A 23,068-nucleotide genomic window follows, 5' to 3' on the forward strand; every position below is an offset into this window, starting at 1 on the left:
TAGCATCGCTAAGTTACGACAAATCGGCGAGGAAATATGCGTTATGACGAATGTTTAACGACGAAACGTGTTTACTCGCTAATTCCTCGTAAACCCGAAATGTGGTTGTAGTGGTTGTAGATTGTGCATCATAATGAGTGATATGTGTTTGAAGTTTTGTTTGTGTTGAAATTGGTATTTTTTTTGGTTTAGTAATACTTATCTAATGCTTTTGACATATTTACCAAATGGTGAATTGTGTTGCTAGGAGACGTTGATTGTGTGTGAAATTTAACAGTCGTTTGGTACAATTATTTGTTTGGAAGGCCATTGCATTATTTCCGAAAAAGTGATTTTGGGTTTTTAATTTTATAAAGCAGGCCGATGCTTAAGAACCAGTATTAGCTTTATGATTGGATCAATTAAATCAAACAAAATGTCTATGACGTGTTAAGAAGACACATATTTAATTTTCAAACGATTTTGTGAATGCCATGAGGTTAAAACATATTTAACTTTTTTGTTTTAGGCCTCTTCATTTCAAGTCTTTAGCTGCAATGCACATATTGTTGTAGTTAGTTGCAGAACACCATAGATATTTAAGTTTTAAAAGGACTTGGGAAGATATAATAAATGTTTGAAGTATTTCTACTCCAATAGACAATGATTGCTTATAACGCAAGTAAACATTTGGGCCCATTAAAAAGAAATCAACCATCATGTATACACACACAATCACGATGAATTTATATGTTTTTGAGTATGTTAATGAGATACATTGTATGAGATGATTCAGATGATGGCGAGAATGAGAGCCACAGTCACAGACCAACGATCCATTTGTTCCTCCTTATTCTTCTTGACATAGCGGTCAACACTTTCTTGCTCTTATCAATGGCATCATTCAAACCCTTGAGTTGTTACACAAATCACAAAGAGTTAGTTTTTTCTGATTTAATGATAGATACCAAAACCAAACCAGCAAAGTTTCTGATTAATTGTAAGTTCTTTTCATGGTATACCTTAGTGTGAGCGTAAAGGAGGGTTTGGCGTTGCTGGCTCAGAATTTCAACAACTGAGCTAATCTCCCACCTGATCAGCTGATTCCTGGAAGGACAACAATAATGTAAACTCTCTGGCATCTAAGATTAAGTTTAGACAAAGATGAAGAGCACAAAAGCCAAAATGGTGCAAGTTAACTCAAGAGACCTAACAAATGTGATTGCTTGATTTTCTTTAACCATTTACCGCATGCACATCCGCCATTCCGGGTTCCATCAGTTCTTCACATGTAGATTGGTTAGCATATGGAGAAGACACTCGTTTGAAATCTTTCTTCAATTGGTTCAGATCAGATTTATACTCTCTTAGTTTAGAAAGACACAGCGCTTTAGCACTCGGCTGCAAACTTCTTGCCTCGAGATCCATTTTCAGGATCTACAAGAAAGAAAAAACAGAAGCTATGTATGTTTCTTTAAGAGAAAAGAACAATAAAAAGATTTACACACAAGGCAAAATAAATGGAAATACCAAGAGATCAGCTTCGTCCAATCTTCGTCCAATCCATACTTAATCTCAGAAAGCTTCTCCTTCTTCTCTTCTACAAAAAACAGATAACAATTATTCAAACCTCTACTCTGGTTTTATGGCATCAGTTTTTAATGAACATGAACACTCTATGCATTATAATTTCAAGAAAGAACCATAAAAATGCAGCTACACAGTCATTCTTGAGCTACTAAGGTTTTTATCTTCCATCTCTAAAAAAATACTACGCATCGAGTCTAAGTAATGAGATTACATCATATATATCTGAACATTAACTGATCCAACAGAGGTCGTCCAATGGTAAACAAGTATAAGTCCAAGGAAGATAGAGGATGATAGAGATTTCTGCCTGGTGTTTAGAAAACACATGCTGGTTACCGCAGTCCCAAAGAGTGTATTTTGTTTGATAAAAGCTGGGAACTAGAGCCGTGTGATGGTCCGTTCATCGACAAACAATGTTATGGCTCTAAGCTTAGTTTTTTCAAGATATAGCTTATTCAGATGGGAGTTGTTGACCATCCAGCCAAAACTAGACAGTTGCTTGGTACCAGTGATTACCCGGATATTTTATATGTAGTTTTAATACTTTATTATATTTTCATATGTTAAAGAAAGATCTTATTAAATCTCTTTTAAAAAAAAAAAAAAAGAATCCTACCAAAACCCCACCAAAAGTTCCATCAAAATCTTTAAAATTCAGCTAAACTCAACTCAACTCAACTCCACCAAATCCAAAATCCTCTAATTTTTTTCAAATTCCTAATTCGATAAGCCCTTGGAAGACTAAAAATGCGGGAGGAAGAGAGCTTACAGCGGTCCAGTAGAGTAAACCCTGATATTATATGGACTAGACCTGGATAATTTCTGAATTGGCCCAATAAACTCTCAAATATTATGAGTCCAAACAGAAATAAATAAAGAAGTCTAATTGTTGATCGATAAGAGAACGACACGTGTCCAGATTTGCCCATATTCGTTTTTTAATTTATAATAACCAGAACAGTTATCTCATATTTGAATCCATTAAAAATTAAGATAACAATCTTTAATTTCATTTTGTTGTTAAAATAAAAATTTAAATGTAATTATTTTCTAATTCTAAACCTATTATCTTCTAATTTTAAATTTTGTATAATCTAAATGAGAAAAAATGATTTCAGTGATTACAACTTAGAAATTAATGGCTATTTATAGAAAAGGATCTTTGCAATAGAGAAATTCTCAGCATGACTCATACTATCTCATATACATGTATTACGTAAAAATCTAGTGTTAATTATAAATATATAAATTCTTTAAACTAAGAAATTAGATTTTTGACTAAACAATATTTTCTGTAGTAACTTAATAAATTCAATTATTTTCAGTCAATCTTTTCAATTTTTGAAATTTGTTGCCCTTAATTAGTCAAAATACATAATGGTAAAATTTCTATTTTTAAGAAACAAAGAGTTAAAAAAGTTACTCAATTCTGTTTTTTTTTTAAAGATAATTTTTTAGATTTTTCACCTATATCAAATATTTAATGTTTATTCATAAATGTATAAACTTTTAATAAACATTTTATGAATCCAATAATTTATTACCATAAATTAACTAATTTTTATAGAAAATATTAAATAAATATATATTTTAAAAAGAAATAAACAAAAAATAATTTATAAACGGAAAATTGTGTTATATTTTGAATCAGAAAATATAGATCTTCCCGCGAAAAATACAAATTTTCGCGCGAAATACATAACACCCACTAGTATATATATATATATATATACATGTATTTTGGTAACACATACATCCATCCATCAGCTGAGAAAAGTGGAACGTGTAGACAAAACTCCAAGACGATCTTTTTTTTTGTCAGCATAGTCAATCTTTAGAAGCCGTTGCTTGATCTCCTCTGCGCTCATGGATGGAGATGGAGTGAAACGTGTTCGTTCCACAAACCAACCGGGTGAAGTTGATAGGATAAGCCATCTGCCAGATTGCTTGATATTCAAGGTACTCCTGAGTCTTCCGACCAAAGAAGTCGTTAAGACAAGTACGTTATCCACCAGATGGAACCATATCTGGAAACACGTACCTGGACTGAACTTGGAATACGATGATTTTTCAGAGCACGACTCATTCGTGAGTTTTATCGATAGCTTTCTGAGTTTCAACAGGGACACGCGCTTACATATGTTTAAGTTAACGTACGATTATTCAGAGGCTGACGAGCCTGAACCTAGTCTTGTCAGGCGCTGGCTCGACACTGTTTCTAGGATGAAAGTCGAAACTCTCGATGTTACGGACGATTCAGCAGAGAGTTGGGAACTCGAGATGACTCCAGCACTCTACACTTGTGGGAGCTTGGTATCCTTGAAGCTCGTTGGACTAACCTTGCCTAGTCCCGACCTTGTTTCTTTACCTTCTCTCAAAGATATCAATTTAATCCTTGTTGAGTTTACCGACGAATGGGCACTAGAAAAGTTCATATCACAATGCCCATCTCTCAAAAACTTATGTATTGAGAGGAGTTTCGGTGATGATATACCAATGTTACGTGTGCGTTCTCAATCTCTGTTGACCTTTATTCATATTGTTGACAGCCACGAGAGTTTTGATGATGAACGTATACTTGAAATTGACGCCCCTATGCTTAAGTATCTGAAGCTCAGTGATGGTCGAACTGCTAGTTTCAAACTAGAGGATACGGCTTCCCTTGTAGGAGTGCATATAAACACTGCGTTTAACTTGACTTCCACGAGGAGGTTCTGTCCAAATGATGCACAAAAGAGAAATATGATTCAAAATTTTCTCCTCATGATCTCTAGGGTTGATAATATAGTCATCGCCTCGTGTACTCTCGAGGTAACCTATGTCTAAGTTCTATTTTAGTGAAATTAACTATATATTTTTAATTGGCCGGTCTTGAAATTTTGGGTCATTAAACAATTAGTAAAAGAATATTTAATTAAAAAGTCTATATGTTATGTATATGTTAACTCGAAAATTTTAAAAAGCTAAAAGCCAAGTGTTTCATTTCGCGATACCCATAACCGACTCTAATCCTAGCTGAACCATCCTGAATCTGAACCAGAGACCTGGCCTGTGAAGTAAATGATCGCATCTAACAGTCTTTCCGTACTTTTTGTTGTTATAGGTCATTTATGAATACTCAAGATATGAACAGTTACCGGTATTTCGTAACCTATCTTCCTTGCGTGTCAATTTAGACGGCTACGTCTGGGAAATGTTGCCGGTCTTTCTTGAGAGCTGCCCGAATCTAACAACTCTTGTCCTGGTGATTATTATATTATCTAGATAATATCTTAAACCTGATATCTTAAAATATGCTAATTGAAAGATGAAGTATCTTATTTTGGAACATGTGTTTCGTCCACTCGGTTGTATTGTACGTGCAGGGATCTATCCAAAATCACGTCAAGGTGGGAATCACTGTTTCTCCCAGACGTCCGCGTGTCCTGCCATCTCTCAAGTATGTTGAGATAGAAAGGCCATTCAAAGGGGATGCGTTGGAGATGCAACTAGTGGGTTACTTACTTGTGAACTCACAAAGCCTCAAGAAACTAACCTTAAGCTTGGATGATTCCTTAAAGAAAGAAAGATCTGTCATCTTCAACGAACTCCTTTTGATGCCAAGACTCTCTAGCACATGTGAAGTTGTCGTGCTCTCTGATGATCCATATGATATCACCAATGAATCAGCATACAAGTTTGTCCTTTGAGTACTTAATTAAGTTTCTGTGAACTATTTGTTTCTTCTTAGTTTTATGATGACATTTTGAAGTGTTGAATTTCGTAAGACATTAATCATATTTATGAGTCAAATCAGTATCATTCCTGGCTTTCTTCTTAGTTTATGATGATATTGAAGTGTTGAAGTTTGTAAGAGAATTATATTTTACTTCAGTTATATAGTTACCCTTTTGTTTCTGCAGCATCCAATAGATAAAACGAGAGATTTGAAACATGAGAACTTTTATTCTTATTAGACCTCCAAGAAAACACTAAACATTGCCAAGAAGATCGGTATAGAGAAGCTGGTTCCATGCATCAGGGAGTCCAGGGAGGCACCAATGGCTACAGTCATTTAACTTACTGCCTCCACCGGCATAGATAGAAGGGTGACTATCCTTTCTCAGCTCCGTCATAGTCGTCACGTCTAGGAGACTCACCGGTTTAGCCATCCCTCGGATCACACTTTTCACTATATCCTCACCTTCGTTTGTGTGGGGGTAATTTGATCCTTCCACTGGTTCCGTCTCTCCCAAGCAACTCTTCCCAGGTTCACCCCATTCAGCCCCACTTCAAATTAAGCATGGAAAAGGAAACAATAAGTATCTCTATAACTAATTAGTTAACTATGATTATTAGAGAGAGAGAGCAATGTAGACTAACTTTAGATGAACAGGAGAAACGCCTTGATAGAAAACCCTAGTTTTTGAAGGATCAATGTTCTGATCAACCCACTTAGCCCAAGTTGTTAAAGCAATCTTGAAAGCTTCCATTCTATCCATCTCTTTCACTACCTTGTCCCCCACTTGAAAATAGCCCCATCTACATCATATTATCATCATTAGATTAAGATATATGATGTGATTAACTGAATACAAGATCGTTGTTTAATTAGTATTTACGTCTTAGCACGACCAGTGTGACTCCACCAGTGGAAAGTGTTGAAGATGACAACATCTGAACCCAACCATTGGTCTCCGGTACTGATCGAATCCAGTTTCAGTATCCATCCTCTTGTTTTGTCCATTACCAAATCCACCAGGAACCCATTCTTCAAGAAATTTACAGATATTCCATATTCCTAAAAGAAATTTTATGTAATAATGAATTATTCGTTCAAGTTACCCGAACCCAATAACCAGGAATAAACCGGTTGAATTACGTACCGGAATGGTGAACGTAGAGAGGGACTTATCAGGCATGAAATTATAACTAACGTTATGAACGGCCGCGTGAAGCATGCAACTTAATGACACCCACATATTTTTGCTGAGCGAATCTCCCACAAACAGTATTTTCTTCCCTTTGAATCTCGTCAAGAAATCTTGTCCGTTGAAGCTACCACGTAATATTTCACAAATATCCAAATGTCAATCAGATTTAAAAAGAAAAAAAAAATCAGATTTCATCCCTTTAAAGTTATTTAGAATTCAAAAAATAACAACTCTCTTAACTATAAATAAGTGTTCTAAAAATTGATCTCGAATACACAGATGTCTTTTACAACTCGAATACACACAGATGTCTTTTTGTCGAAATCGATCATAAACCAAACGATTTTCTAAAATGATTTTTATAGACGGCGTTTTAACATCTATTTAATCAATAATCTTCTATAATAATTATCGTCTATAGATTTTTCATAAATTAAAAGTATCATTTGATGATAAACTGAAAGTGATTATCACCTTGGGATGTCGCATCCGGTCGGTTTCCATCGGTAGTGGAGGTACTTCTTGTCCGGCCGACCAAACTTTTGGCAATCTAGTCCGAGAAACGGACAAGACGATGTTCCATAGAGAGGACCAGAAGATTTGTCATAAATCCAAGTCCCTTCGTAAATGTTACACTTTGATGTCCCATCCTCGTAACCAGTTGCGTTGTAATTAGCATTAGCTTTTACATTGCGATCTGATAAATCAACAAGGAAAACAAGAAGAAGGAGAAGTATGACCTGATGGAAATCCATTTTTTTCTATTAGAAGAGACAATGTAACATGATATTAGTACTGTAGAGTATTTAACTATTTATAATCATTAGTGCTCGGTATGCCTACTACATAAATAGCCAATATCTATGTTTTTGGGTAAGTAATAACCTTTTGTTGAAAACTTTATATTCTCAAGAATTTAAAATTTAAAATATGAAATATACGAGATTTATTGCCTATAGGGGAAGATCCAGTCAATACGGAAGTGCAGGCTTTTCTCTTAGTTAACGAAAACTGCAACTGTATAGTCAAAGCTTGATTTCAAGGTATTCATGCCTTTCAGATATACTCAAATCTAGGCTGGGTAGGGACAACAGCTAAACAAACTTCCATTTAGGGTGTGTAATTTCGTTTCATATGATTAACTGGGAATTTTAACTTACTCAGAGAAACTATTAAAACCGTAGAGCATTTTAATCCAAAAATTCTTCATAGTTATCTCAGAATATAAAAGTAAAAATATATGTTCTTACTGTAGAGTATTTCATTTCAAACGTGGAAAACTAGAAGTCTTAGTATTTTGGTTGTACTGCTTAAAATCCGGTACATTTCTTTTTGTTTCCATCCTAGTCTTTCACGACACTTTAGGTTTATATATTTTGTTAGGTCTTGACTTCTTTGCTATCTTCCCAGTAGTTCATATAGGAGCTATGGCCGTTTCATTCTTTCTTGTTGTTATGATGTTTCATATTCAAATAGCAGAGATTCATGAAAAAAGTATTGCCCTATTTACCATTGGGTGAGATTATTGGACTGATGTTTTGGTTGGGAAATGTTTTTCATTTTAGATAATGAAAACATTCCATTACCATCAACTTGAAATTGTTATTATAATTTGGGAAAATTGTTTTTTTTTCGAGCAAAAAAATGATAACTATGTCCCTTTATACTAAACTCATATACTTTATGTCCCATTAGGCTTATTATTTTTAAAATGACAATAATACCCTTAAAATTTCGTAATTAATATAATGGATAACGTGCTCGATAAAGCAGGATCGATCGATCCCTTATCAGCAGAACGATGAGATCGATCGATCCCAATCATTATGCAGAACAAAAAAAACATGGACCATATATTGATCGACCTGGTCTATTTCACTCGATCAGCAAATGTTGATTTCATATGGATCGATCGATCTCTATTTGTAGACCGATCGATCTTGTGTCCAAGTAAGTATAGATATGAATCATGATAGAAATAATGTGAAATTTTTGTAAAAAATTTGTGAACAATCAATGGAATATAGAAGACGGTGTGAGAAGAAGGTTACCACGTTTTTTTCGTGTTTTTTTGTTTTTTTTAAATCGATTTTTTCAAAATATGAAAATGAATATTCCCAAATATTTTTTTTCATATTTTTCGGAAATGATTTCTTATCCGTAGAATACAGCTAATCTGTAATCGGTTTTTACAGGTTTTTAGAATTATAGTAATGTGTAGATTTTGATTTCTACATTTTTTAGATTTACAGAAAATCTGTAGAAGTCGGTTTCTACGTGTTTTAGATTTATATTAATGTGTAGATTTTGATTTCTGCAGATTTTAGATCCGTAGGTTAAGTGCGGAATGTGTATTCTAAATATTTTTAGAATACTCTTATTTACGTAGATCACGTATTCTAAACATTGTAGATTCAGTGAAAAAAGTGGATTTCGTTTTCTAATTTGTAGAATATCATTTCTACTTTATTTAGAACATAATCTGAAAATTATGATTTAAACATTTTTAGAACTGAAAAAAATACCACTAAGTTCATATAGGTATTTTATTAATAGTTACTATTTTTTCCAATTTTTATTTGTTTGTAAAACTATTTATTAAATTTGTTTTCAAAAAATATTAAAGGGTATTATAGGAAAAAATGGCACAAAATAGATATTACTCTAAAAGGACGTAATTATCATTTTTTTGCTCTAAAAAAATAATTTTCTCTTATAATTTTAATAATTTTAAGATATCTGTGAAGAGCTCTAATAACATTTTCCGAAGAATTTTCAAAACCAATTGACAAATAACAAAAAATATATTGTTGGAGTTCTTAAAGCCATCAGATATTCATGCATAGTTTTTCATATGAGAAACTGTAAGAAATTATTGCTCTCATGACTAAAGAACACATTCAATATTTGTTGGGGTTAAAAACGGCAATTTTGAAATTAACGTCCAAGATCACATTTTTTAAAGAAACTTTCTCGAAATAATTTCAGAAAAGTCTTAAGTAGAAAACTCCCGAGCAACAACCACATCAGCATGCGGACAACCTCAAGTTGGATCGACCGCGTCCAACTCGCTTGATGGTGAGTTGTATCAACCCATCCGACTCACCATCAAGCGACCTGGATCAATCCCACACCATGTACTCTCATCTCACTCTTCGGAACTCTCTCCTTCGAGTTTCAATCAAACTGTCTTTTGTTTCATCTCGATCGGAGTTACCGTTGAAACTTTACGATAAAATTAACAAAGACTTATTTTCTCGTACGAATTCGAATCAATCGTATAAAATGATAACAATTAACTTAAATATCATGGTTATCTCAACTATACGATTGGTTTCCACTATTTCATAAAACCGAAGTTATACAAAAGGCGATTTCTCCTAAAAAAATCGTAAAAACGTTTCAGTCGAAAAACAGCCCAAAGAGGGTCTAAAACGCGGCAAAGACCCACTTACGATTTTTGACGAGAATGAACCCAAATTACTATGACTGTTTATCAAATATTTGTGAACGAAGATAAATGTCACATTTTGAAGGATAATAATGAAAATCGAGAAAAATGGAATATTTGCGTGAAAAAAAATTGTAAAAATGTTTTAGATAAAACTTTCAAAATCTCTTGGGATCCCTTCTCTCGATGACTTTCTTTCATATATATATATATATATCAGTAATTCAATAAAATGCAAAATAAATTAATTGATTTCTGACAAATGCTGTGTAATGTTTTTGTGATACATAGAGAAATGTTTCCGGTGACTAGTAGAAGCCTCTAGAGAGAAATCATAAGCATTGACTACATAGCGAGTTGCAGTTGTTAGGACCGTCTCCGCTTCCCAACCCTCTGGTTAGGGGATGAACCGGTGTTAAGAGCTGAAGAAGATATATCCGGAACAAACATTGAGTGGTGGTTAGAATGTCTAGGCCAGTTTAGACCAGAAGCTGTTGGTGGAGACTGAATCTGTGGAACCGCCCATGATGTCTCACCTCCTCCCAAACAGTTACTGTTATCTTCTCCATCTTCCTCTCCCGACCGCATCATTGAAGAATTGTCTGAATCTCCTCGCCTACTAGTATCCGCCTGCAAGAAAAAAAAAAAAGATGAATCACTAAGGCCAAAATGATGACCAATCTTTACTTGTTACACACACTATATGATAACTAATATGTTTACCTTAGATGATCCATTGTTCTCCATGTATTCATAGCTCTGATCAAAGTCGGTTAATCCGAAAATCTCATCAATTTGCCACTGAGGAATGCTTCCAGTAGCTGCTGATCCACTGCTTGCAATAGGAAGCTTTGTAGAAATGTGATCACTGACTTTAGTTTCCGGTAAACCCACCTGATGATTATGATCATCAAAGTCCATCTTTTGAGGCTCAGATGTAGGTGGTTTCCTCTCGTTGGTTTTGTCATCGTTGGACGGTGTAGAAGGACCTGTGTCCGTAGTAGATTCAAGACCAACTCTAATCCCAGTCAGAAGAAACCGCTGGTGAGCTGAAACATGAGGATTCACTGTGTGGATTGAAACATCACATTTCCTACATAGCAAAGCTCTATCTTGCAGACAGAAGAAGAATCCAGTAGCTTCCTGTAAAATTACAAAATCAACTAAGAAACTGGTCCAAGGCTTCTCTAAACTCTAAAAAGGTTCAAACTTTCTCAAAGAAGATATAATCATTGAATCACACATTACAAGGCTTTTCTCATACCTAAAAAAAAGATTCAAACTTTGAGATCAAAGAGAGATGAATCAGACCTGACAAATGTCGCATTTGGGTTTGGAGGAGGAAGAGACAGAGAGAGGGACTCTCTGGTGTTTCCCGGCGAGTTTATTAGCGGCGTGAACTTTCTCATCGCAAGCCAAACACAACGCGGCTTCATCGGCGCAACATAGCACCGCCGCTTCCGCCGTCTCGCAGACGTTACACTGAATCTTCATCCTTTATTACCAAAAATCTTCGAAACGATTCAAGGTCTCGAGAAAAACGAAACTTCTCCTTACGTTTCTTTGATTTGTTTTTTTTTTCTATTTTTTTTAATTCACTCGAAAGGATTAACGTCGTAGACTTCAGTTTTGTCTCCTCAAGGCCTTTGTCCGAAAGGATAAATTTTTTGATAATATTTTCTAGTCAAACTGGATTTATTTATAAATTTTCTGACTAACAAAATTACAAATCTGTTCATTTGGATTCTAGATAAGTCGTAAAGGCAAAAATATCATTTAAATTAATTAAATAACTAGATTTTGATCTGCGCTTTGAAAGCGCAGATTTATTTATTTATTTTTTTTTCAATTGACTAATATTTAGTAAATGTCATATTTCATATATTTGTGTTTTATTTTATAAAAAACTTAAATTTTTTATTTTTTTTATCGTGTTTCATTTTAAATGACTATTTATGTTAAAAAAATTAAACTGTATTTTTTTAATGAGTTAAATTGGTATAACTCTGATAAATTAATTTTATTATGTAATAAAAAAATTATATACTTTTAATAAATATTTATACTTTTCAATGAAAAAATTCAATTTTTTTTATGAATGATTAAATTATATTAAGAAAAGAAAAAAAAATAATTAAGAATGGTTGAAAAAAATTATTTGAACTTGGAATCAATGGCCCAAAGGAAAGAAAAAAATGTGAGAATTGGATCTGATTTTTTAATCGGCCCAAATGACCCAAGAGAGATCTGAAGTGGACAGTATGCTGGATCCGAAAAAATGGACCAATATAGATGTGTTATTAATATTACTTGATTGTTGTTAATGAAACATGCAATATTAGTAAAGAAAGTAAATGCTAAGATAAAAAGAACAATAGTATTATGTTTTAACTAAACAGTGGCCGTAGGAGGATTTGTAGTTCAAAAAAAAAAAGAGAGGGTCTCTGTGCATAACTTACAAAGTGGTGGGGTCGAATAGAAAATATTCTATAGCCTGATGAGTGAACAATGTGTATACACGTTAAGTGTCTTGATTGCATGGAGACCATCTCTGCTGTGTCAAGCTGTACATTAGGCTTATTAGCAGAAGATTGTAGAGCTCAAGTTCCAAACTAAAGGGTGCGCCAAGCCTAACCAGTAAGCTCATCTCTCCATCACTTGAATTGTCGTGAACTACATGCTCAAATTATCTTTTGTTTGAAAATGATGAGCCAAGCCTAACCAGTAAGCTCATCTCTCCATCACTTGAATTGTCGTGAACTACATGCTCAAATTATCTTTTGTTTGAAAATGATGAGCCAAGCCTAACCAGTAAGCTCATCTCTCCATCACTTGAATTGTCGTGAACTACATGCTCAAAATATCTTTTGTTTGAAAATGATGAGGTCGATAATATACATAATATTATGTAAATTGATTCGACCTTTTAGACCAAAAAAAATTGATTCAACCTATTTAACCCAAAATTGAGCATGAAAAAAAAAATTTGAGCATGAAAAGGAAAATTATTGGTATACAAATTAAATGATATTCAAATTACATGATAGCGAAATGACCAAAAAATATAATAAGATGAAAGTAATACAACTATACAAGTAGAATAATATCAGTCTACCACTTCATTTTGACCACTTCTAGGAAGAATCTTTTTAATTTATTTTACTTATAAAAGTTTGTCCTGGTTCATGCATTATACAATCTTACACGATAGCGAAATGTTTTTAGAAAAATATCCCATCATATATGATATCAAGATTATATTAATACACGTATGATTAACAGGAAGAACATCGATCAATTATTAAGAAGGCCCCATTTGAAAAAAGATCTTTCACCAAAATTAACAATTTGCACGGATAAAGAGAAAAATCTAGATGATATCGATATTATTTTCTCTTTGTTCAAGAGGATCAGATACATCCACGTTCGTGGTTTGAGAAAGATAGCTACTCCAATTAAACTTCTTAAGGCACCAAAGATTCAAGAATCAACGAATCTTTCGGACCAAAAGAACCGAAAGAATCTATACACAAGTGGCCAAATGTACTAACTCTTAACTCTATGAACAAAGCTACCAAATCTAGTACCTTGATCTGATTTGACTAAAGCCTTGAGACAAGATCAAACGTCTGAAAGAATGAAGATGTTGAGCGACCTCCAAAGACCCTCTGATTCTTTAAGAGGCTCTCTGCTTGAAAAACGTCAGTTTCGGACCCAACTAATATTCAACCTAACTGGCTTAACTGCAAATTCAGCACAGCTAAAATCTAGTAAAGTGGCCCAGTTACCCAAATACTATATTATGAAAATAATAAAATGAAGAAAAAAAATCAAGAAACGAATATATGAATAAAATTTTATTTTATTCTTTTCCGAATTTGATAAGAATAATTTGTTATATAACTTCTTGAACATGAATAACAAGAAACCATATGTAAAAAAGAAAATCTTGTAAATTTTAAGTAGTGAATATGAATTCACTATTTTCATTTGTTTGTCACACTATTTAGAAACATATATTATTTTTTGGTTCAAAAGCCATAGATTTCAAGTGTATTGCTTTTGCATAGGATTACTACTGGCTCTTGGTGCTAAAAACTATTTTCCAGTTTTAATTATAGTTACTTTGAGAAAGATGTTTTATAATTTTATGTTTCTTGTCTGATCATTTTAGGTTTGAAATTTGAAAATTCATTAAAAAATATTGAAATCAGATCATCTGCGTATTCAAATACTTGAGAAGTTTAAATATTGATTAAATGTAATTATACAAATTAAGATTTTGACAAAATGAGTTGGATACCTTTAAACTTTTACCATCTCTTAAGCTAAGAAATATTCATTCATTACTAGAAAAATCATACATCACTAGATCATCCCATCAAATACACAAAAAAAAGAAGCACACTGCTTTCTTGAATCACACGCTACTGGTTATTCATTTCTGACCTTTCTTCCTCCACAAGTCACCAAACATCTTCATCCCTGAACCTTTCCTCTTCCCACTTCCTGACCCATCATCCCAATCATCAGCAGCCATTCCTGGTGATCCCACAAACCGGCCTGCAAAATGCTTCTCCATTGACCCGCACTGCTCTGAGAACCCACCATTCATCCCAACTCCTCCAGACAGAACCGCAGCTGCAGCATCTGCTGCTTTCCTCCACTGCTCGGTTTGCACTTTCAGCTTCTCCATCTCAGCTTCTAGACTCTCTTTTGCTTCTTCCACGGATTCAAGCTTCTTCTTTAGCTGCGCTGTGTTCTCATTACTTTCTTCCAGTTCTTCCCTAATCTGACTCACTTTCAAAGCTATCTCATCCTCTTTAGCCTTTGCGAAGGACATTTCTGAGTCTGTCTTCTTCAACTGATCCTTCAAGCTCTCGTTCTCCTTGTTGAGTGATACTCTTTCGATCTCCATGTCGTAGAGTCTAGCTTTCAACACGTTGATTTGGTGTTCCTCATCATCAACTTCTTTTGCTTTCTCAACAGGGAGAACCTCGAAGACATCAGTCTCTTGATGTCCATCTCCAGGAATGTCGTCTCTCTCCAGAGCATTAGGGTTTGGTTTCTTGGATCTCTTCTTATGAAGCTCTTCTTGAACACGTTTCTTGGCAGCTTCGGCTTTGGACAACTGCTCTTTGAGCAATCTCAACTCTTCCTGAGCTTGTCCTAGCTGTGACTCTAAGCCAGAGATGCGACTTCCAAGCTTCTTCTGAGTCAACGGGTCACTGTGAGGTCCACCACTCCTCGGAGATCTACGGTCAGGACCAAGCTTTGGACTCCTGTCTGTAATTGGACGGTGGAGATGATGCGGAGCAGAGGAAACGGTTGATGATGATAACCTCAGCCTTGGAGATTGTCTCTGAGGCAACTCTGAACCTCCTCTAACACTACTCATATCACAAGAAGATACAAAAAGGTTACAATATCACTCATGCCAGATATAGAAACTAACAACAACAACTGATTTCAAATACAATTCCAAAATAAGAAAGTTTCTTGGAGAAGTTAAATAAAACTTACATTGGTTTTGGCATCATGATTTTCAAATTGTAGAGTCTCCAAGGTTTATAATCTGATGAAAATTAGAGCATTCCTCAGAATAAAGCAGATATACATATATATATATATATATATATGAACTTCTTCTTTGTTTACTTACTTGGACGCACGACTCACATATAAGAATTGTGTGAGCCACGCGCAACCAAGTGCGAGTGTCTTTGTTAAAGATGACTTCACTATCGAAGTCAAAACAGAGAAGTGTGTGTACACTAAATAAAAGTAAAGTCATAACTTTTTCTTTCACTCACTCAATGCATTACAAGATTCAGTAGAAAAGTTACTGTGTTCCATTTCTCATACAAGGAAAAAAATATTGAGGTAGTCAAAACGTTGAAACTAACCTTTGAAGAAGATGAGGAGAATGTAGAAATATGACGAGTTTACAAGTGAACACGAGGGAGTTAATAAGAAAGAAGAGGAATTCTTTTGAATGTTCAGGTTTGATTACTTTGGTTAATAAGAACAAGAACACAACGACAAGAAAGCTCAAAATATGGAGAAAAGATAAAAGGTCGTATAGCTTTTGTTGTTATTGTTATGACTTCTGAGAGTGAGAGTGAAGAAGGAGAGAGAGAGAGTGGAGATTTACTTCGAGGCACTTCTCTCAATCCAAGAATAAGAGAGACGTTTGAAGATTTTGAAATAAAGTTAATCCATTGGTGGTTGCACAAAAAAAAAGACCATTGGTGATGAAAAGGACCAAAGTGTAATCTTACTGTCTTGGAGGGTTAGGTCCCACATTTACACTGTAATCACTAATCATAATGTCTTTTTACTTTTATTACATTATGATTCCGCATCTTTTGCATGATTGATTTTGAGTGATACAAACATGACATATAAAAAGTATCTTATGCAAAATAATTATATGAAATGATAATTGTAAGTTGTAACAATGTGATAACATAGCATCTAATAATTTGGAGCTGGATTTGAAACAATTATTTTATGTCTACTTTTCTAAAACATTTCTTAAGAAAACAAGTAAGAAATGGTGTAGTAATTTATATATATATCTGATAAATTATGCCACATTTTATGTGTGCACCCATTCATCAATATGTCTGACATTGTTTTTTTCTTTTTGTCGGTTTCCACAAAGTTCAAACTTTTTTTTCTCTATATATTGTTCATAAAATTATATATTCCAACGTTCACTTTTTTAAAATTGTTTGGTATGTAGCTTCATAAACAAATATTTGAAAAACAAAATCATGCATTTTCAAGTTCCCAAAAAAAAATAGAGTTTGGAGATTTATAATAGTGTCATTACCATATCATACTATATAGTATTAAGTTTTGGTACTTTTCACAAACATTGTGTAAAACCATTTTATCGAGTAATCTTTTTATATTTTGTTTATTACTTTATTTTCCACTCTATTTTAGAGTGAGATTAGAGATTTTCTAAGAAATGGCCATGAATATATTCAAACCCCCCTCCCCTCCCATAAAAACGTTACATTCAAATATATATGTCACAAGATAGAAACAAGTAACTACCGGTTGGCTATATTTTAAGTATGAGTAAACCACAACATAAAGTAAAAGTTAATAGTAAAGCCCTTTCTCCAAAAAGAGAGAAGTAAAATATATTTTAAAGCAATACGGTACATCATATAAATCAATTGGTGGATGTCCATAACTGGTCTGGTTCATACCCGGTCCATACACTTAGAGAGAGAGACGGCTTAACCCTAGAGAGAGAGGCGGCCGCGAGACTTGGAGAGGAGAGAGAGGCGGCTACAACTTGCCTATTTCCTAATTCGTTTATGTTTATGATTTGTAATCTTTCCTATTATTGTATTTCCATTTATCTCTCTTGTAACCCCTATATAAAGGAACATTTATTCATTAATAACTAGGTGATTTTTCCGTGCTCATGCACGGATATAAGTATTTCTAAAGTAAATATATTATAATAATTGATTGCTATTTACTTTTAATTTTAAATTAATTTATAATTCATATGCATCATTTATATTAATAATATTATATTACTTGAATCATACATATGATTTTATATATGTTATATCTAATCGGTTTTGTTGTTTTCAGTCGATTTAGTTATCATTTGGGTAAATTAGATTGCATATATGAATTTAACTGTATTATTTTTATTCTATATATTAAAATTTTGATTAATTTCTTATTTGCATTTAGGTTGTTGTTGTCTTAGATATGTAAACATATTTTACGAAGATTATGTATAACTTAATATATGTTGTACTTAGAATAAAATAAAAAAAGATAAACTAAAGTGTCTGATTCCAAATTATATAAATTAATATAACGAAACGATAACATTCTGAAGTCTCATGCATATATATAAAATTTAAAAAAGAACTAAATTGGAACAGTTGATTAATATTTTATTTTCATTTTTAATATGTTTTGAGTTGTCCTACGATTTAGATTTATAAAATAAATTACTATTTTTATAAAATTATATATTCTTATCGTAGTTAAATATATGATTTTAGATATAAGTTGGATTAGTCGAATCATTCATGTTGTAAGTATATTGAGTTACATATATTCTTTCAAATTCAAAAAAGTATAATTATTATTTTATTATAATTAAGTCAAATGTGCATGTATTTTCATAATATTTATCAAATTATATGTTGATGTTTTTAAAAAAATATTAGAAAATAAAGCGATGATCAATAGGAATTTACAAGCGTAAGTAGCTGATACATTTTTGAAAGATTTCATGTACACATATCCATATTTACAATAATTAAAATATTTTAAAAATTCTAAATAACTTTATGCATTTGATTTATTGAATGAAAACTAAAATTTATTTTAATTGATCTTAAAAATAAGAATTCAGATTTGCTTTGGTATTTTGAGATGGTTCTATTAAGTTCCACAAACATAAAAACATAAAATTTAAAAGCATATTTAATATTAAGAAAAAATAACTTTAATAATGATAAAATATAATATATCTACCGCATTAAATTATTTTGTAACTATTTGATCAAACGATATTTATTTTAAAACATTATTTTTAGTTTTTTTAATATCTCTTAAAAATAAGTAGTAAAAAAATTGTGATTGTATTTAAAAATAATAGTATATAAGTAACATATAATTTATCGATATTTTTTCTGTAATTGAAAGATATTATAGTCAACTAAATTTATGAAATATAAATAAAACATTTCAATATTACTAATTATAAAATATTTTTAGACAATTAAACATATATCAGTTTATGTTACTTAATTATTTTATGTAATCATCTAAGAAAATATATAGATATATAAAAATATTTTTAGTACTTTGAATTTTTTATTATCGTTTAAATTATGTTTTAAAAGAAATAATATTTCTGTTTTTAATATCATGATTATCTGTGTAAATAATTTTTAATGAAATCACATTATATAAAAATTTATAATTTTCATCTAAGAAAATATAGATATAAAGAAAGTATTTTATTAGTTCAAAATTTTATTTTATGTTATTTAAAAATATTTTTTAAATGTAATATTACTATTTTGTGAACTTTCCTTTTTTATGAAATCATATTATATATACATATATTTTCGTTTTTCAATTTTTTTTTTAACTTTATAAAAAATTTCCTTTTTATTATATGTGTATATTTTTCGGAATTTTTTTAAAAGAAAACTAAATAAAATAATAAATAATAGTATTTTAAATGTAAATTAATTCATTAAGGGTATCAGTGTAATCAACCATCGTTAGAGTTAACGTGAGAGCGACACATAGGAAACTGACTTCTCAAATAATATTAAAGAGATATACAGAAACTTACAGTTCTAAATCATAAGTTTCACAACATGTTATCAGCACGATAGCCTCTAATACCCTGAGCCTAAAACCAAATCGCTAAAACCCTAAATGAAAAGGAATTTGCCTCGGAACTTTTAAGAGACCGTTCTCCCAAACCGTGAGGACCCAGAAAATGATCAAGATATCAAATTGAAGCCCTGGCCGAACGAATCAGTCAGTGCGAACCGCTAGTCGATCTGACCACCGACGCGCCTTCACGCACATATACAGTGCGCGCCAATTTGCTTTGGAACCCTAATCTGAACCCGACGATACCGACGAACCCTAATCTGTTCGCGACTCCGTTCCAGCTCGCGTCCAAGACAGCTCGTTTCCAGCTTGCGTCCCAGCCAGCTCGCGTCCCGATCGTGTCTAAGATCGAGGTTCATTCTTGGTGGTCCGGTTTCTACAAACAACTAAACTAAAGGTATTTCAAATTCTAAGAACATAATGAATCGAATTTGGTTGATTGTAAAGAATAAAACCCTAAAATATAATCTCTAAGATGAAAGCCATAGGATAATAGATCAATCCCTAAGCGAGTAAATCGAAGCTCTATAAGTTCGATCCCCAAACCCTAAAAATCAAGATTGATCCATTGATCAATTAAAATCAGAACCTTAAAGGTTTTGAATCTCAAATCAAATCCCTTTGAGCTAAGATCAAATTTTCGAAATCCCGAAACCTTAATTCGAAAACTATTGATTAATTAAACTGATTGATTGATTGATTGAGATTGAATTTGATCATCCTGAAATTGAAATTGCTTGTTAATAAAATCGAAACCCTAAAACCCTAATTCTGAAAATCGATTTTGATTGTTTGAAATTGAACATTGATTGGTTGATTTGATCACCTAGAACTATTGTTAGGATTGTTCAAACTCGAATCTGATTGTTTGGCTTGTTTAAACTAAAACCCTAATGACCTAGTTTAGATTATTTTAAAATCGAAATCTGAAACTACATATTAGGTTAAACTGTTCTAGACTTGATCATACTCGTGGCCGTGTGGCCTTGTTGCATTCATACCATAACTTAATCACATTGATTGATTGCAATTACACTTAGAACTTATTCTAGGAATGGTGTTGAATTGAATCAAATAGCCGTGTGGTTTGATCTTTGCTTGGCCGATAGGTTTGCTTGTTTTGATTGCATCATGAACTGATAGAAACAAACCATGTTAGGATTGCAATTACACGACAAACTAAATGCATAAAAACGAACTAGTTTGCATCCATGGCCGTGTGACTTGCTCATTGGTCGTGAGACATAGATCTCTGCTGTGAAGGCTTGTTTGATTGTTTGAACATAAACCCTAATCGTTTAAACATTAAAAACTATTCCAAAAAGATCTAAAAATATTAATCTATAACTTCAGATGTCGAAAATCAACAACCTTGATTTCGCTGCCCTAAATCTATCTGGAGACAATTACCTTCAGTGGGCGCTCGATGCTAAGATCATCCTGAAATCCAAGGGACTCGGTGAGTGTATCATCGAGAACAATAATGCCAATGAAAAGGATCGTTACAAAGCCATATTGATCTTTCGTCATCATCTAGCTGAGAGTCTCAAGGATCAATACTTCCATTGAGAATCCACTAGATCTTTGGAATGAATTGAAATCGAGATATGAAAATCAAACGGACGTGGCCGTGGTCGAGAAAAATCGAATGGACGTGGCCGGGGTCCAAGATCCTTTGGCCGCGGGCGAGGAAATGGTTGAGACCATGGATGGGACCGTGGCTGATTTGGACGAGGCCATGGTCGTGGCCGTGGATCTTCTTTCAAACCCCAACACTCGACTAAATCAGAGAAATACGTGTGCCATAGATGTGGAATAAGCAATCATTGGGCTAAGACTTGTAGGACTCTCAAGCATCTAGTTGACCTCTATCAAGAGAGCTTGAAAGGGAAGAATCCTGAAGCCCATATGACTTACCAAGATGATGAAAACGACTTCAATCATGAGAAGGACGATCTTATGGATTATGAGACTTCAGATTGTCTAAAAAAAACTGAAGATTGATTTCAACATTTGTAATCTAAATTCTATGTTCTTTGTTTTGTTATTTTTCATTTATATGAACTTGTTTTATTAAAACTTAATAAAAGGAATGAATGATTTTTGAAAACGCCAATATGATTTGCGGGTATGGTACACATTAAGGGCTATGGCCAGATATGTATAAGGGCAAGTATTTAGATGCTTTATATTCACTCAGAAAAACCCATTGAGATTATATAGAGATATAAGAATGAATGGTTTCCATATTGAAACAATGGGCGAAGGAAACAAAGATTTCCTTCAGATATATGTATAAAATCGCCCAAGGTCATAATGAGTCCTAAAAAACTATACCTGCATTCTCTATTGATCTAGACTATGCCAAGATCAGTATGATAGAGGCAATAGTCATGGTAACCAGAATGGTTTACCCACGAAATTATACACTTTATGGTATGACCGGATTGGCCATCCTGGTCCAAAACATGATGCGAAATTGATACTGGAAAGGGCACAAAGAGTTATCCCACATAATCTCACGTGTGTAGCATGAACACAAGGGAAACTCATTAGACCATGATGTCCCAAAGCACTTAAAGATTATAGTATGTCGATGAGGGGGCAGTGAGGACAAATCCGCACATGTCCATACTATATATAGCTTGGCTGAATCCTTTTATAAATCTGTATTGGCCATTACCCATAGGTCCAAACACTCAGTCCAAGGCTTGGGGACACACGAATTTACATGCATCTTAACTAATAAGCATCAGACCATTAAGTGAGCATAGATATTCCCATCTCAAATTTATTACGGGTCATGAGCCAGACATATAACATCTTGAGATATTTGGATAAGCCACCACAAATATATGTGCCGTCTAAGATGGATCCTTAGAAGAGGATGAGGATGGGGATATATGTTGGATATGAATCTCCCACAAATAGTGAAGTACCTTGAGCCAAATATGGGTGATCTATTTAGTGGCCAAGAACACAGAATGCAAAGTTTAATGGATCCGGCTATCCAACATTAGGGGGAGAAAATAATAAGCTGGTAAGAGAAACATAATGGCATCGACCATCATTGTCTTGACAAGATCCTCGGACTAAAGAATGTGAAATAGACATCTAAAGATTATACATTTACAAATCTAGCTAATCTAATGCCAGACACATTTGCTGACCCGAAAAAGAATGACTAATTCATATATAAACCAGCTTGTAAAGCACCAACTAAATTGATGTCCAAGAGAGACACAGTCAAGTTGCTACAGAGTATATACAAGATAAGACCAATAAGTTCCAAAAGATAAGAATCCTCGGAAACAAAAGAGAAAAGTGCATAGAATGATAAAACAAATCCGAGGTCAAGGAAACCATCCCAGACATAGAGATAAGGCCGGACGGCTCTAAGGTAAAAGTACCAAACAATGAAGCTTGGGACGCCAAGCTGCAAAGTATTAAAGGTCCTGATAATAATGAATCTCAATCGATTATATCATGTCTGGAACATAATGGAACACAATAAGGAATGTCGACATAAGATGATACAAGGTAGCACTTGAATTTATGAATATAAGCGAGGATCATGAACCCACGTCAATATAAGAGTGCGCACTCGTAGAACAGATTAAACGGAAACGTGAGGTTAAATAGTATAAAGAAGAAAGGCGTATTTGGCCATATGATTAAGACGCCATATGATGATAAAACCAGTGGATATAAATGGGTCTTGTGAGAAATA

The 23,068-nt window shown here is 33.3% G+C and overlaps 4 protein-coding genes and 1 pseudogene across 5 annotated transcripts; 1 reads left to right on the forward strand and 4 right to left on the reverse strand.

Moving 5' to 3' along the window:
• Positions 1–744: 744 nt before the first annotated feature.
• Positions 745–2,498, reverse strand: LOC106297832 (annotated as a pseudogene).
• A 937-nt stretch (positions 2,499–3,435) lies between these two features.
• Positions 3,436–5,258, forward strand: LOC106297834 (F-box/LRR-repeat protein 13-like). Its single transcript, XM_013733991.1, has 3 exons — positions 3,436–4,380; positions 4,673–4,813; positions 4,935–5,258. The coding sequence occupies exons 1-3, from the start codon at positions 3,436–3,438 to the stop codon at positions 5,256–5,258; spliced, it is 1,410 nt and encodes a 469-aa protein (XP_013589445.1).
• A 186-nt stretch (positions 5,259–5,444) lies between these two features.
• Positions 5,445–7,276, reverse strand: LOC106299362 (protein trichome birefringence-like 42). Its single transcript, XM_013735466.1, has 5 exons — positions 6,957–7,276; positions 6,435–6,606; positions 6,171–6,349; positions 5,932–6,090; positions 5,445–5,838 (listed from the first exon to the last, which is right to left on the reverse strand). Exons 1-5 carry the CDS (start codon positions 7,235–7,237, stop codon positions 5,541–5,543), a joined length of 1,089 nt encoding a protein of 362 aa, XP_013590920.1. The 5' UTR covers positions 7,238–7,276; the 3' UTR covers positions 5,445–5,540.
• A 2,890-nt stretch (positions 7,277–10,166) lies between these two features.
• On the reverse strand, positions 10,167–11,691 carry LOC106298396 (B-box zinc finger protein 22-like). The gene is made up of 3 exons (XM_013734508.1): positions 11,245–11,691; positions 10,657–11,076; positions 10,167–10,563 (listed from the first exon to the last, which is right to left on the reverse strand). Exons 1-3 carry the CDS (start codon positions 11,425–11,427, stop codon positions 10,300–10,302), a joined length of 867 nt encoding a protein of 288 aa, XP_013589962.1. The 5' UTR covers positions 11,428–11,691; the 3' UTR covers positions 10,167–10,299.
• A 2,563-nt stretch (positions 11,692–14,254) lies between these two features.
• On the reverse strand, positions 14,255–16,119 carry LOC106298600 (interactor of constitutive active ROPs 4). 2 transcript variants are annotated; one of them, XM_013734734.1, is made up of 3 exons: positions 15,840–16,119; positions 15,457–15,508; positions 14,255–15,323 (listed from the first exon to the last, which is right to left on the reverse strand). In XM_013734734.1, the coding sequence occupies exons 2-3, from the start codon at positions 15,471–15,473 to the stop codon at positions 14,372–14,374; spliced, it is 969 nt and encodes a 322-aa protein (XP_013590188.1). In that variant the 5' UTR covers positions 15,474–15,508; positions 15,840–16,119; the 3' UTR covers positions 14,255–14,371. The 2 variants fall into 2 exon arrangements, with proteins under 2 accessions (XP_013590188.1, XP_013590189.1); XM_013734735.1 differs by lacking the exon at positions 15,840–16,119 and adding an exon at positions 15,596–15,667.
• Between the last annotated feature and the right edge of the window lie 6,949 nt (positions 16,120–23,068).

The sequence above is a fragment of the Brassica oleracea genome, chromosome C6 (assembly GCF_000695525.1).
Source record: "Brassica oleracea var. oleracea cultivar TO1000 chromosome C6, BOL, whole genome shotgun sequence".
In the NCBI taxonomy this organism is placed as follows: Eukaryota; Viridiplantae; Streptophyta; class Magnoliopsida; order Brassicales; family Brassicaceae; genus Brassica; species Brassica oleracea.